Consider the following 16637-nt stretch of genomic DNA (forward strand, 5'->3'; position numbering starts at 1 on the left):
GCCCTCTCCACGCAATCCCCGTTGATGTGCAGGGGTGCATGGGCTTAGGTTGTGTCGTCTGAAGTCTATGATGATTTCCTTAGTTTTGGATGTGTTTAGTTGGAGGTTAGTTGCTGAACCCCATGCTGACAGCTGCTGGACCTCATCTCTATATGCCGTCTCGTCGCCCCCAGAGATGAGTCCGACCACAGTGGTGTCGTCAGCAAATTTTATAATGAGGTTGGAGGGGTGGGAGGGGGAGCAGTCAGATGTGTGTAGAGTATACAGAGGTGGGCTCAGCACGCAGCCTTGGGGGGAGCCAGTGCTGAGGGTGAGGGGGGAGGAGAGATGGGGGCCGAGTCTCACTTGTTGTGGTCTGTTGGAAAGGAAGTCCTTTATCCAAGCGCAGGTGGAGGCAGGGAGGTGTAGGCCCAGTAGTTTATTTATCAGGATGTCCGGGATTATTGTATTGAAGGCTGAGCTGTAATCTATGAAGAGCAGTCTTGCATAGGTGGAGGGTGGAGGGTGATGGCAATGGCGTCCTCAGTTGAGCGGTTAGCCCTATAAGCAAACTGGTGGGGATCAAATGATGCTTGGAGGCAGGCCTTGATGTGCTGGGCAACCAGCCTCTCCAGGCATTTTATCCCCACTGACGTGAGTGCAATGGGCCTGAGGTCATTTCCGCTTTTGCCCCTTTAGCGATAATTACTGTTTGGGTTAAAAAGGGGTTAGGCTATGGCCTTTAGATTGCTATTCTTTTTTAGTTGCGTCGTCACTTTTTTTCCGCTAAGAACTGTCCTGCCTAATTACTCAAGAAGTTTTTTTATTTTTAAAGCGAGTTTTTTTATTTCGAGTATATGCTGCCATCTACTGGTTCAACACAGACACTGATATTTTACACCAACAACCGTTACATCAATTTACATTCAAGAAAACCCAAAGTAAAGACAAACAAATGATTGGATGAAGAAATAATACAGTCTTCTGAACTCCTGTGTCAACCTATTCAACAAATACCTCGCAGGAAGGAAAGGACTAATAATTATGCAAGTTCCGGGATACAACACAAGACCGGGGTGACGAAGAGAAAGCGAGGGTGCGTGTTTGTGTGCGTGTTTTTGTGCGGGTGTGTTTGTGTATGTGCGTGTGTGAGGATGTGTTTTGGTGAGTGTGCATGGATGTGCTCGTGATGGGGACATTCAGTGAAACCCTCTCTTCGTCCTCCTCCTACTTTATCATCCACCCTTTCTTCTTCTCCTTCTCTTTCTTCCTCCTCTTCCTCCTTCTCTCCTCACCTCACCGAGACCAAAGGTCTCAGCAGGGGACGGCTGATGGCAGCCTGAGAGCTGCGTGTTTATCCCCATGCACTTGGTAGTCCTATCACTGAGGCTGCTAGCCCGAGCCAAGTCGTATAAGGCCACTGCATGTTGGTCCACAACCCCAAGGTTGAGGTCTGAATTATTTTTTTTGCAGGCCCCTAACTTCATGCAATTTTTTGTGCATCTGCTTCCACACACAATCAAACCCGTAATATCAATGTCGAGGGGAACGGTTATTTTCACCTGGAATCCCATTGAGGTCCCTTTCAAACCGTGTAATTTTGAGGTCATCAAACCGTGTCAATTTGAGTCATTTTGAGGTCATTAAATTCCCCTTCAGATGAACTGACTCATAGCTCATGCAGTCAGCAGTCCCCCGTTGCATATCAAGTGACCGCAGGGTCCCGACACTCTGCACAGGTAGAAGGAAAGACAACCTCACAGAAGTGTGTGAGCGATTCACACATCCCCCAGATCTAGCTGACATCCTGTCAACAGCAAACGCATTCTGTTGTTAACCCTTATTCTTACACCTCTGTGGGCTTTGCACGCTGTGGGTGCAATAGGCACATATCTGTATTTTTTCACCTTGAGCAGGACGTTGAATACCCCGGCACGTGTTCCCCAGTTTACCCAGTCCTCCCATTCCCTTGTCCTCGGCACCGTTTCTCATTAAAAGAATAAGACACGGCTGTAAGCCGAGAAGAGGAAGAGGTCGGCTCCTGGCTGAGGCGCTGGGCGTGTTGCTGCTGCTGCTGCTGGTGGTGGTGATGGTGGTTGATTTATTCACTTCACGATTGCATCGCTCTCCCCACCCCCCCCCCCTCCGTTTTATTTATGGTGGTCCAGCGACAGGACACCGAGTACGGACGCGGTTGAGCAAAGTGAACGCCGGACACAAAGCGCTGAATAGGGGGCTCCAAGGGAACTTCCTCAGAGGGTTTTTCTTATGTGAGCCTGAATGTGCATGAGCTTCCATGTGTGTGTCTTTGTGTTGATGTGTGAAGGTGTGTGGGTTTAATGTGTGTGTGTGTGTGTGTGTGTGTGTGTGTGTGTGTGTGTGCGTGTGTGTGTGTGTGTGTGTGTGTTTGTGTGTGTATGTGCTTCTATGTGTGTGTGTGTGTTTGGCTGATGTGTGGGTCCAATATGTGTGTGTGTGTGTGTGTGTGTGTGTGTGTGTGTGTGTGTGTGTGTGTGTGTGTGTGTGTGTGTGTCTTTGTGTGTATTTGCTTCTATGTGTGTGTGTGCTTGGCTGATGTGTGGGTCTAATATGTGTGTGTGTGTGTGTGTGTGTGTGTGTGTGTGTGTGTGTGTGTGTGTGTGTGTGTGTGTGTGTGTGTGTGTGTGTGTGTGTGTGTGTGTGCGTGCGTGCGTGCGTGCGTGCGTGCGTGCGTGCGTGCGTGCGTGCGTGCGTGCGTGCGTGCGTGCGTGCGTGCGTGCGTGCGCGCGCGCGTGTGTGTGTGTATATTTGCTTCTATGTGTGTGTGTGCTTGGCTGATGTGTGGGTCTAATATGTGTGTGTTTGTGTGTGCTTCTATGTGTGTGTGTGTGTGTTTTGATTCTTTATTGTTTAGTTGTGGACCCCCATTAGTTGACGCAGAAGCTGCAGACTTGTCTTCCTGGGGTCCAATCAGAACATACAAATAATAAATCATCAATCGCATACATTCAAATACAGTAAAAGTTACAGTGACAAGATTACAGATACAAAACAACAGTTGTGAATAAATAAATAAATAAATAGGCATCTGGGTGCTTCAGAGCGTGCAAACACCCACATCAAAGTGGGTGTTTGTTCATATTTCATGAACATATTTAAAATACATGAAAATAGGATTTAATCAGCCTATTGAATTCTTTCTTTACAGTTCTAAAACGAATTTGCAAAGGGAGTAAATTCCATAAAGACATAGATCTATAGAAAGCTGTTTTCTTCATTGCATTCGTTCTACAGTGGTGTAGCAAAATATGTCCTGCTGTTGCAGATGTAGTACTGTATGAATGAGCATCAGAGCAGAAACCAATTTTGTTGAAGAGAGCTCTAGGAACATGAGTGGAAATTACATTCTTAATAAATAGCAAGGACTTAATGGATAACCTATCAAGAACTTTAAGCCACTTCAGATCAGACAATCCAGTCCCACGGAAATACGTGACACTGTCACGTCATTTAATCTATTGATTTGTGATCTGGGACACGTCATTTTAATTTTTCAATTTTTAAAAAATAAACATTAATGCCTGGTTCAGACACGATTCTCAGATATTCCTCCACGATTTAACATGTCACACTATGCGATCACAGAGTCAGGAAATCGGGCCTTGTCTCGTCGGAAGACTGGCCACACTACAAGATTCGAGGGTGCGATGCGATCATTCACGTTTGCAAGATATTTAGAAAATCAAAGGTTGAGAACTGACATAAATGCTTTTTACATTTTTGTCATAAAGGTTCCATTAGTTTTTAAATCTGCTCAATGAGGCAACTCCTCACAGTAGTTGTAGTGTGTGTACGTTCTTCTATATGTGTGTGTGTGTGTGTGTGTGTGCTGATGTGTGGTTGTTAGGGTCTAACATGTGTGCGTGTGCGTGTGTGTGTGTTTGTGCGTGTATGTGCTTCTATGTGTGTGCGTGTGTGCTGTTATGTGGTCGTGTGGGTGTTTTTAGGTGTGTGGGGCAGATGTGTTTGTGTATGTGCTGGGGTTGTATGGGTGGATGTGTGCGTTTGTGCATGGCTCTGATGTGTGTGTACGTATTTGTATGTAGGGCTGGGGGGTCCTCAATGGATGTGTGTGTGTGTGTGTGTGTGTGTGTGTGTGTGTGTGTGTGTGTGTGTGTGTGTGTGTGTGTGTGTGTGTGTGTGTGTGTGTGTGTGTGTGCCCTTTCAGGGGGGCAGTAGGGGGGATCATGTGGGGGTGTTTGTTGCCGTGCACGTGTCCTACAGATCCTGTGCCACTGTGGGAGCCACGTGCACACAATCGTCGATGGTTGTGTGTGTGTGTTTGTGTGGGACCAGTGGCCAGGATGGGGGGGGGGGGGGGGGGGGGTGATCCAGTTGGCATCCTGCAGTAGTAATGTTGTCCAATCTGAGCAGTATTGGCAGAATATTCCAATATCACAATTCCCTGTCTAACATTCCGCCTCAACCGAGGTGCAGGAGTGGGAAGCTACTCATTAGTATTACAGGAAAGCACACCGGGGAACGGCAGCTATTTGGGGACGAAAGACAGTGAAAGAAAGAGAGAGGGAGAGAGGGAGAGAGGGAGGGAGAGAGGGAGTGAGGGAGGGAGAGAGGGAGTGATGGAAGGGGGAGCGGGAGAGAGAAAGAAAACAAGAGAGAGAGAGAGAGAGAGAGGGAGAGAGAGAGAGAGAGAGAGAGAGAGAGAGAGAGAGAGAGAGAGAGAGAGAGAGAGAGAGAGAGAGAGAGAGAGAGAGAGAGAGAGAGAGAGAGAGAGAGAGAGAGAGGGAGAGAGAGAGAGAGAGAGAGAGAGAGAGAGAGAGAGAGAGAGAGAGAGAGAGACAGAGAGAGAGAGAGAGAGAGAGAGAGAGAGAGAGGTACAGGGAGAGAAAGAAGAAAGCAAGAGGCCTCTTATATATCCGAATCCGGTCACTTTGGAGAGAGTTTGCGAGTGGCCGTGTGGGGCGACCAGTCAGCACCGGGAACCCTGAGCCTGAAGGGGGGTCTTCATCAGTCTCTTGAATGGCGGGTCAATGTGGCCGGACAGTAAGCCCGCACCAGTAGTCAAGCCCTCTCAGCCCCATCGACCCCTGCAGGTTTTGGAACCCGAATGAACCGAGGCTTTGCGTCGCAGCACGATGCCAACCCGTCTGTGGACAGGATCAACTTCTCCTGACGTGTGATTGGGGACCTGACGTGACTTTAGTCTTATTCTGCACAGTCCACTGGCTCAAGCAAAGGTCCTGCAACTGAAAGAAAAAGTGAGTGGTTGTTTTGCACCATCCACACGGGTAAGCAATACACTTGGCTGGTATTGATGGTACGGCTTGTCTTAGTGGGGATCGTACTGTAGGCCTATGGGGTTTCTCCCACTTTATTTCCTCTCCTTCTTAACGGCATTGTATTCAATGATAAGGTGTATTCTTACAATCAAATAGAAATATATGCCAAACAACTCTATCATAATTGATTGCAATGTTATTTATTTCTTTAACACAGATTTTCAAAATTTCACACGTTTTTGCCAAAGATAAAGATACATGGAGAGAAAAGGGATGTGTAAGTAATGCATCTGTAAAGATCATGAGCAAGACGCATAGGATTTATATCTCATTATATAAACATAATTGTGTATTCATCATTATTATCATTATTACATACCTCCTAATTGAAACAAAGAAACAAAGAAAAAAATGATTGATTTTAAAACCTTTGCCGAAGGGGTTTCAGATATATACAGTGTATTTAATAAAATGATAGTTTTTTCATGTCTGATGTAGACCATGTTATCCAGGGCTGATGGCTGTGTGTGTGTAGGGGAGGCTGGAGGTGAAATGAAACAAAAACCCACAGATGCATATCTGAAAAAGTTAACTGGAACAGGAAATACAAGGGGTGAGAATGGGGGTGTGTGGGTTTGTGAAAGTAACGTGTGAGTGATTTAGAGTGATAAATAAAGAGAGGGTGAGAGAGAAAGAGAGTGAGAGAGAGAGAAAGAGAGATTGAGAGAGAGAGAGGGGATTATTCCAAACTTGACACACACACACACACACACACACACACACACACACACACACACACACACACACACACACACACACACACACACACACACACACACACACACACACACACACACACACACACACACAATCATAGGGACGGATGGGTATACAGTCGTTTTTGTCAATGGCATCTTTTGTTTCTTTCATCTCTCTTGCAAACAAAGCATTCCTGTGTTCACAGAGGAAAACGAGAAGAGAGAGAGAGAGAGAAAGGGAGAGAGAGAGTGAGAGAGAGAGAGAGGGATGGAGAGAAAATAAGGAAAACGCATAATTTCTAGCTTAGAGAGAGAAGAAAAACTTTTGATGCAGCCATTGAGTTGAGCACAACCAGGGACAGTGCGGTAGAGTAAGTTGAGGCGTCGACATGGAGATGGAATATATAGTTCTGGAGAGGTCAGTGTGGCGTCTCTTTCTTCTGTGCATTTCTAAAAACAAATCCACGTCTCTCGTGAGGCACTCGGCAACTATTAGGCACCTTCCAAACAAAGTCGGTAAGCGTTTCTGCATGGGTATATTGTGAATGTGTGTGTGTGTGTGTGTGTGTGTGTGTGTGTGTGTGTGTGTGTGTGTGTGTGTGTGTGTGTGTGTGTGTGTGTGTGTGTGTGTGTGTGTGTGTGTGTGTATGTATGCGTGTGTGAGAGAGTGGTGATTGGCCGAGAGCAAAACACGAGTGAGTAAAAGCGAGGGTTTTTCCTCAATGCCGTCATTGTAATTAGGAAATCTTTGTAGGAGTTTGGTGTGGGGGTCTTCCAGTCCTCACAAAGGGGACGCCACTGTTAATTGATTATGCAAGCTTTGACCTACATTGTCAGGGTCTCTTTTTGGTTCATTATATACTTTGCCCTATGAATTGGTACTTGCGCAAGAAAAGTGCGCAAGAGTAAGTGAACCGGATATTGAGCAAAGCCACGGCAACGGTTTTTGGGCAAAGAAAAGTGGAACCTGTACCCAGTGAAGAACAGAGTGTTGGGGGCAGCAGGTGCAGCCTAACCTTGGCCCTCATCCTGGCAAACGCTTAGAGCCTTCTCTAGTTTCTGGTCTTTGTCCATTTAAAGGCCTCACTGCCACCAAACCCAACTTATACCCCCGTGTCCCCGTTAAGGGGGAGATGGGATGTTTAATCAAGATACTCAACCTACTTCTACACAAAGATCTGTACGGCTTCGTTCACTTTGCCGAATTCTCCTTTCTCCTCACTCACAAAATAGAGGCTTTATTGATCGTCTCCTGGAATAATGTCTCTCTGTCCTCAATCTAAACTCATCATCTCCTCTCTCTCTCTCTCTCCCCCCTCTCTCTCTCGCTCTCTCTCTCTCTCTCCTCGCCCTCTCCCTCTCATCCCTCTCATCTCTAGTCTCAAGCTCTCTCATCTCACCTCTCAGATCTCTCTCCCCTCTCCGGTCCTCATCTTCAGTCTCAAGCTCTCTCCTCCTCTCCTCTCCCCCCTCTCTCTCCTCTCCTCTCCCCCTCCTCTCTATCCCTCTCCTCTCTCTCTCCCTCTCTCCCCCTCTCTCTCCCCCTCTCTCCCTCTCTCCCCCTCTCTCTCTCTCTCTCTCTCTCTCTCTCCCTCCCTCCCTCCCTCACCTCCCCTCCCTCCCTCCCTCTCTCATCTCCTCTCTCTCTCTCTCTCCTCTCTCGCTCATCTCTCTCTCTCTCTCTCTCTCTCTCTCTCTCTCTCTCTCTCTCTCTCCTGCTCTTTGTATTTGATCTACCTTCTCACTGCCTTTTGTCTTCCCCTGTTCCATGCCATGCTGCACCGGGCTCCCTGATACGTGGGATGTAAGTGGATTCATCAATGGGTTGGATGGGCCAGCAACCTGTCTGTCTCTGGGGCCAGCTGTGTGTGTCTGGAGTTTGTGTGTGTTATAATACTTAACATATTTGCTAACTCTATAATCCAGAAAAAGCACAGAAGTTGATGTAGTCTAAAAGTATGATCAAAATCATCATTCCAAAAACACAATTTTGGAATTTCCGCATTTGAGAGATTTCCACCTTTGAGAAATGTTTGCATTCGAATACTTGTGATTGCCAAGAAAGAGACAGCAGTTATTTCTAAATGTGCATAGATGTCCCCCATACACACTCACGTGTGTTAACATTTTAAAAGGGAGTATCTGTTCATCTACATTAGGTCCTGTTTAATTTTTGGAATAACAAATGAGAATGGGATGAATGCATGTATCCTTAAAACATTTTTTACTAATTTATTTACCAATTTCTGAATTACTTAAAGCTGCAGTATCAACGCACTTGAAATCCTGGGAGGCGGATCCTTTTGGTCTCACTGTCACTAGGCCCCGCCCCCAGGCCGCTTCCACCTTGCTCTACGAACAATCTTCGCAGAGTTTCTGAAAAGATGAGAACTAGCGAACTGCTAAACACAACCAGTAGCAATATTAAATAAATAAACATGTGTGTTTTACATAATATAAACCTCATTAAACTTTTAAAGAGTAACCAAATGCTTATTTCAAACTTCTGGAAGAGTGGCATTTGTTAAAATATATGTCTAATCGGCAATAATTTTACTTACATGTTTTTCTATGTCTTCCCTTCTTATTGGCTAGATGACATCTGCCACACCCCCTTCCTCTCGTAGCTCCTCCCCTCAGAAAGTTTGCCACTCCCAGACGCAAACAGATGTTCTGAAGCCCTTATTAGGCAGCGGCGAGTCTGGAGGGGCCGGGAACTTGAGGCGGAGGAGGCGTGTGCTGTCCAAAGATGGCCGAAGCAACGTGCGCATCGAGCACATCAGCGGCAGGAGCGCGCTCTACATGCGCGACCTCTGGACCACCTTCCTGGACATGCAGTGGCGCTACAAGTTCTTCCTGTTCACGGCCACTTTCGCCGGGACCTGGTTCCTCTTCGGTCTGCTCTGGTATCTGGTGGCCCTGGTCCACGGCGACCTGTTGGGTGAGGGTCCAGTACAAGTGGAGAACACGTGACAGATAGTTGACCTTAAAGGTACAATATGCAAGATTGGCTATTTAACAATTATTCGCCGAAGGCGAAGTGAATAGTGGTGTAAGGGATCCTGATATTTAAGTTCCTGTTTTTTCAGCAACATGTGTTTTTTATTATTTATTTACATTTTGTAGGTCAGTTGGTGGTGTTTTCTGTTGGATCCATACTGGTCGGATCGTACTGTTAGGCTTTCGGTACAAAAGGATCCAATCGCAGACAGAAGGCTTGGTTATAAGAACTTTCTCTGAGTTTATTCCCAGCAAGGCACAGGTATCATACAGGCACGATCCGACAGAGACTGAATGGGCACACTGAGCTTAAGTAGCCACAAACCAATCAACACACATTAGCAACAGGTGTGTTCACAAACTCAGGGGATATCAGCAAACCAAAGAAAAGCAGGAAGTAGCAGGGTGGAGTCGAAAGTACATCCAAAACAAACAGAAAACACCACCAACTGACCTACAAAATGTAAATAAATAATAAAAAACACATGTTGCTGAAAAAACAGGAACTTAAATATCAGGATCCCTTACAAGTGGGGAATAGCCTGTTCCCCACTATTCACAGAGCCTGAAGTGAATAATTGTTTTAGCATATACTACCGTGAACACTGAGTTTATTTGTTTTTATTTGCGTGACGAGACGACTGTCACACGATGAAAACGATATCCTGAGTTTGAGATCTCAATCATGGGATATTGCCCAATATCCTGAGATAGCGATCCAATCAAATTGCGCCATCTTAGGAGGGTCACGTGTAGCATATACTAATTCAAGATAGCTCCAGTCAACGTAATGAAAGAAATCGGCAGAGTCGGCACAAGTAATCAACGTTCCTGTAGCCTTCGAGTTAGCCTATGCATGAGCGAGGGCGTTTCAGAGCACATAAATAAAAGGGTTACTTATTGAGTAGAAATATTGAAGTTACCACGAGGATTTATTTTGGTAGACATTGGGTGGTTAGGTATACATCATACTTTCAAGAACTTTGAGTTGTTCAGATATAACTAAAGGGTTCCCTGAAATGGAAATGTTAGAATTAAAAAAACATTTCCGGACAATGTGCAGAGCGTGAAAAAGGCGGGGGCTTCATGGAAAGAGGACCAAAGGGACGCTCGGTGACACGTCAGTTGGTTAAGAGTTAAAGCAGACGGTATCAGTTCCTGCTAAAAGCCGACACCAGGCCTGTCACATGGCGTTTGTCACGCAGTAAGGTTTCGTTGCTGTAAAGGTTGTGGTTTATTATGGTATCATTTCAAGGTGATGTTCTCAGGAGTTTTGCTGTGGTATTTCTTCTGACACATAGCATCGAGTCTATGCCGTGATCAGGGCATCGTCTCTCATCGCTCTCCATCATCTCAGATCCAGATTAAGTTGTTGACAGTTTTTTAAATATATATGTATCTATGCATATATATATATATGCATCTATGCATATAAATCTCTCTCTCTCCCCCCCCCCCTCTCTCTCCCACTCCCCCCGCTCTCTCCCCCCCACTCTCTCCCTCCCCCCTCTCTCTCTCCCCCCCACCTCTCTCTCTCCCCCTCTCCCCCCTCCTCCCCCTCTCCCTCTCCCCCCCTCTCTCTCTCCCTCCCCACCTCTCTCTCTCCCTCCCCACCTCTCTCCCTCCCCTCTCTCTCCCTCCCCCCTCTCTCTCTCCCCCCCCACCTCTCTCTCTCCCCCTCTCCCCCCTCCTCCCCCTCTCCCTCTCCCCCCCTCTCTCTCTCCCTCCCCACCTCTCTCTCTCTCTCTCTCTCTCTCTCCCCACTCTCTCCTCTCTCCTCCCCTCCTCCCCCTCTCCCTCTCCCCCCCTCTCTCTCTCCCTCCCCACCTCTCTCTCTCTCTCTCTCTCTCTCTCTCTCTCTCACCCCCTCTCTCTCTCCCTCTCTCTCTGATTCTCCGGCCCTGTGCTTCCAGAGTTCGACCCCCCGTCCAACCACACGCCGTGTGTGATGCAGATGCAGACCCTCACCGGGGCCTTCCTCTTCTCCCTGGAGACGCAGACCACCATCGGCTACGGCTTCCGCTGCATCACCGAGGAGTGCCCCGCGGCCATCCTCCTCCTCATCATCCAGCTGGTCATCACCATGGTGATGGAGATCTTCATCACCGGCACCTTTCTGGCCAAGGTGCGCTGGGGTGAAACTTTGAACACCAGGGCTTTTAGTTCAAGGCTGGTCGCATTGATTCAGTTTATATATATATATATATATATCTACACAGTATGATACATACAAATAAAAAAGCCATGGTTGGAGGCTAGAGAACCATTGAGCAAGACGCTTTGCACCATGATGCAGTTTTTCATGCTGGGGATCCACCTAGAATATCAAACGTATCACCATGATCCATACGTGTCGTGATCCATACGCGTCGTGATCCATACGTATCGTGATCCATACGTAGACATCATCAACATGGAATAGTTTTATCGGGTGTCAGTCTGCAAGCATCTGCATCCCCGTATTGACTTATCTTTATGAAGGAGAGGAGCGGGGTTGGTCAATGTGTCTCTGTACCATCAGGTGGCGCGGCCGAAGAAGCGCGGCGAAACGGTGAAGTTTTCCCAGCATGCTGTGGTGTCCACCAACGAGGGTCGCCCCTGCCTCATGATCAGGGTAGCCAACATGCGCAAGAGTCTCCTGTTAGGATGCCAGGTGAGCCTGTGTGTGTGGTGTGTGTGTGTTTGTGTGTGTGTGTGTGTGTGTGTGAGTGTATCTGTGTGTTTGGGGGCTCACAACCAAACTTAGCCTGTTTACGCGGCTATTTCAGTGCTAATTAACGCCAGGCAGACAGACATTAGTTTCATCTCAGAGTGCATCAAGCATTTGGAAGATGGAGGTATATATTTACTTTGCATACATTTAAATCGCAACAATATGTCATTTGGCGACCCACTGAGTTTGTTTATATATATATTGTAACATTTGAGAAAAATAAATAATTGAGGACCAGTGAACCTTATTTGGGGGGTAGTTAAGGTCGGTTAGGGTAGTTTGGGGTAGTTAGGTAGCTGCAATCGAGACTGGCGGTTGCCTACCTGTGGCTGCTAGCTCAACACCGTTGGGAGACTCCCTGGATCTTTTTTTCCGGAAGCCAATAACCAAGCTGGCTTTCTCCCCCTGCACTCTATGTGCTGGTTTAACACAATGAAGACAGGGAGCGCAACTGGCAAGCAGCCAATCGCGTACAGAGCCATTTGAACTAGGGCCATTGATCACGCCTCTTGTGCTGAAGAAAATGACAGCAGCTTCCCCAGACCAAGATCAATCGATGATTGAGCTCGGTCTGGCTGTAGCCAGGCTATGGATCTGCATCATCGCTGCTGCTGCCGCGGCCAATCAAATCCCCTGAGTCCTGACCTGGAACGCATGGATTCAGCTCGTCCCTGCCGTCGTGAAGTGCACCTCGGGAAAACGTGAAACCATCCATCGCCATAGCGACCACATAGCTTGAAGTCCTTGTAGCCTCCTGTCTACGCATCTAAAAACAACCTGCAGACCCCCACATCACCGTCATCCCCGTCGATACTCACCATGTGTCTGGAGGAGGTAAAGGCATGGATGGAGCACAATTTCCTCCCACTCAACAGCTCCAAAACTGAAGCCATCCTGATCGTCACCTCTCACCAGACCAAATCATCACCCATAACCAGCATCCCCTTTTCTGGCTCCAATATCCCTCTCTCATCAGCAGTCCCACATCTTGGTGTAAAAATGGACCCCCGTCTCACTTTTGAATCCCATATCAACCACCTCTGCAAGACCTCCTTCTATCACCTCCGCAACATTTCAAAACTCCGCCCAATTCGGTCCCTCTCAGACGCCGAAAAACTGGTTCATGCCTTTATCTCCTCCAGACTGGACTACTGTAACGCACTACTCATGGGGATCCCTTTATGTCCTCCAGACTGGACTACTGTAACGCACTACTCATGGGGATCCCTTTATGTCCTCCAGACTGGACTACTGTAACGCACCACTCATGGGGATCCCTTTATGTCCTCCAGACTGGACTACTGTAACGCATTACCAGGGGCGGCCCCAGCACATTTGGCGCTCTAGGCGAGGAGGGGGGGGGGGGGGGGGGGGGTGTATGAAGTCATTGTTGACGGGGGGGGGGGGGGGGGGGGGGGGTGTGAAGCGATTGTTGACGGGGAGACGTGGCCAATAAGTAATTTTATTTTTTTTTTTTCGGGCGCATTTTATATTTTGCGCTCCCCCTCTAGATGGCGCTCTAGGCGGCCGCCTGACCCGCATGTAGGGAAGGCCGCCCCTGCGCATTACTCATGGGGATCCCTAGCAAGAGCCTGCAGAGGCTCCAATACATACAAAACTCTGCAGCTTGGATCCTGATGAGAGTGTGTAAACGTGAGCACATTGCTCCCATCCTCCACTGGCTTCCCGTTTCCACCAGGATTGAGGTCTCCCTCCTCACCCACCAATGTATCCATGGTCATGCCGCCGCCCCCCCCCCCCCTACCTCAAAGAACTTCTCAAGCCACATAACACAACAGGCTCCCTCTGCTCCACTCACTCAAACCTCCTTCACATACCCAGAACCAAACTTAGGACCATGGGAGATAGGGCCTTCACTGCTGCTGCCCCACACCTGTGGAATGTCCTCCTGGATTAACAACACTGCTTTTGACCTGTAGCCCTTTGAGATCTTTGGATGAAAAGGGCACTATAAATATTATAATTTATTACTATAAAAATTATAGTTCAGATATTTCAGAATGGTCCCTAGAATGACTGACCTCCTTGGCTTCCATCGAGGCTCTTCTGTCAGGCGAAGCTAAGTTTGAAGGGCGGTTCTGCAGGCTTAAGGCTTTTCTATCGCCTCCCTGGGCCACACCTTCTCTAGCATTTCAGCTCGTGTCGTTGTTATCTCTCGTGGATGGGGGCTTGCGTCTTCTAAACTACCGCACTCGATGGTCTCTTGCTCCCTTTTGCGGCGAGTCGTTTGTCGAACGCCTGGGTTCTGTCTGAGTGTGCAGCTCGAAACATAAAACAATCGTTCCGGTGTTTGGGACGGCTAGCAGGAGGCAGTCTGATGATCCGACTGCCAAGCCTGGGGGATATTAGGCAGAAGGCGGCCAACATAGACAGGAGAAGAAACATCTAGAAAAGGGTTTGAAAAGTATTTAAAAATTGAATGTAATAAGGTTTGCATTGGAGCGTTCATACATCTGGAATGTGTGCTTGAAACCAGGGAAGGGATTTCCATGGAAATGCCAGCAGCTTCCTTTCCGTTAATTCCCCATTCCTAAATGTCCTCCATTGCTACTCTGAGACTTCAACAGTCCTTGTTGTGTAGCTTCCCCTGATGGACAAACGGGTTGAAAAGGTTTCCTCACCAGTGACTCTCCTCCCTCCAGGTGACGGGTAAGCTGCTCCAGTCGTCGCTCACCAAGGAGGGGGAGACGGTGCGTCTGGACCAGAGGAACGTGCCGTTCCAGGTGGACACCTCCAGCGACAGCCCCTTCCTCATCCTCCCGCTCACCTTCTACCACACCATCGACGACAGCAGCCCTTTGAGGGCCTGGGCGGCCAAGGGTAAGGGTTAGAGGAGGTCGTCCTCTCAGTCGTGGTCAGCAGGAGGGGTGCGATTGCTGGGAGTTTTGGATATTCAAGTCGTTCAACACGGTCTTGGCCAACGTACTTGAACCCCAAAAAATGAATTCATATGACCCCTTTAACCGATGCCAAAACCAAAGCTGGGCCAGGTCCAGTGCAGTAGTGCTGTTACATTGATCATAGAAAGTTGGGCACTGGTGCCGAGTTATAAATGAATATATGTTCTTTGCCGATTGATTAAAATGTCCCAATATGAATAAGTGGCACAGCATTTTGCGTACACATTTCAATAAAGAGAGTACCAAAGCCAGAGTTCACAGTATCTATTTTTATAATAGGCCCTAGCATTTTTTTTAGGTACTACATGTTAGCTGTCACTAACACATGACAAGCTCACATATTGTCTAGGGTGATAGATCTGTGGTTTACATTCATTGCGGAACTTCGTTGTTGTTTGGAAAGAACTAGATGTTGCCAGTCACTCTACCTAGTATCTGCCTAATATAGAGTGGAACTCAGAAACCACTAGGAGTGAGAACTAAATTGAATTGTCAGTGAACACTGAGTTTCAGCTGAAATTGGAACACTATGACTTTGAAGAATATGCATTTTGGGGTTTAGAGTTCTAGCAAGGAGGAAAGACGTGTTATTCCCCTGATAAAAACAGCAACTGTTGCAACAGTTTGCGGAAGTATTTCAAAACGCTCAACTTCTCTAAATGAATAAAAATACACTGACTTCCTCTGCCTCGCAGCTGACTATGAAATAAAGATCTGTGTTCCAGTTACCCCAAAGTTGTCTTGAGGTTTGGTTTAAAACATGAATGCACGTATTATAGGATCTTAAACATAGTTATCTATGCTCAGAGGTGTCACTGCGACGACGACTTCCATGCTTTGACGTTGTCAAATGGAAGATATTGCAGGGTTTCCTTTTGAAGTAAGACTTTCGGTTCCAAATGTAGAAGCAGAATAACCTTTGACTAAACAAAGAGCCATGGGTAATCTCACTGCAGTAAGCAAATGATCTTCCAACGTTTTACCAAAAATTATCCTATCTAGATTTTTCTTCTTTTTCATTGGTCTTTTCCTTTCGTATCCTGCGTTGGCATGGTCTTTCCTCCGTGATGGTGACACCATCCCCCCCCCCAAGGCGGCGGATGGACCGACCCTGACCTGGCCGACTTCGAGCTGCTGGTCATCCTGAGCGCCACGGTGGAGCCCACCTCGGCCACCTGCCAGGTGCGCACCTCCTACCTGCCCGACGAGATCCTGTGGGGCTACGAGTTCCCGCCCGTCGTCTCCCTCTCCCCGTCGGGGAAGTACGTGGCCGACTTCGCCTTCTTCGACAAGGTGGCCAAAACCAAGACCACGCCCTTTTTCCATTCGCCCTCCACAGACCCCAACCCGTCACCTCCTCCTCCACAACCCCCCCCCCAGCCGGGCTACCAGAGCGGCAGGGGGGGGTCCGTACCGGAGGGGACCGACCCGGACAAGATCCGCCTGGAGCAGAGCTACCGGCAGGGGGCTCAGGATCAGGGGAGGGTCCGGGACAGCGGCCCGCTCAGCGTGCGCATCAGTAACGTCTGACGGGTGGGGGGGGTTAGGGTGCTGCTGCTGGGCGTACCCCCGCACCTACCTCACACACACACACACACACACACACACACACACACACACACACACACACACACACACACACACACACACACACACACACACACACACACACACACACACACACACACAATCATAATCTGAGATCACCAGACATTTCACGCATGGAAACGCATCAATGGATCTCAAAATAAGTATATTTATATTTTGATCCAAATGCTAGAGACCTTGGCTAGGTTGTATGGCGTTGGAATGTGTAGAATGCATTGAAATGATTTCTTGGATTTCTGTCAAGAACTAATGCAGCTAAAACCATGTCGTACACACAGGAAGCACTACAGAAAAACCTTACAGGAAGTCAGTTATTCACAAACTTCACATGCAGGCACAGGCACCTCTTGCAATGCACTGTAAGATTGTAGCTAAAGCA

At 47.8% G+C, this 16637-nt stretch overlaps 1 protein-coding gene across 3 annotated transcripts; it reads left to right on the forward strand.

The window, feature by feature from the left end:
• The first annotated feature begins 5078 nt into the window (after positions 1-5078).
• On the forward strand, positions 5079-16200 carry LOC130387805 (ATP-sensitive inward rectifier potassium channel 10-like). Of its 3 annotated transcripts, none has more exons than XM_056597079.1 (6): positions 5079-5237; positions 8612-8957; positions 10930-11141; positions 11538-11669; positions 14393-14570; positions 15744-16200. In XM_056597079.1, the coding sequence occupies exons 2-6, from the start codon at positions 8612-8614 to the stop codon at positions 16178-16180; spliced, it is 1305 nt and encodes a 434-aa protein (XP_056453054.1). In that variant the 5' UTR covers positions 5079-5237; the 3' UTR covers positions 16181-16200. The 3 variants fall into 3 exon arrangements, with proteins under 3 accessions (XP_056453054.1, XP_056453053.1, XP_056453055.1); XM_056597078.1 differs by lacking the exon at positions 5079-5237 and adding an exon at positions 5842-6434; XM_056597080.1 differs by lacking the exon at positions 5079-5237 and having other exon boundaries at positions 8603-8957.
• Positions 16201-16637: the final 437 nt, after the last annotated feature.

This window comes from Gadus chalcogrammus, chromosome 8 (assembly GCF_026213295.1).
Source record: "Gadus chalcogrammus isolate NIFS_2021 chromosome 8, NIFS_Gcha_1.0, whole genome shotgun sequence".
Classification (NCBI taxonomy): Eukaryota; Metazoa; Chordata; class Actinopteri; order Gadiformes; family Gadidae; genus Gadus; species Gadus chalcogrammus.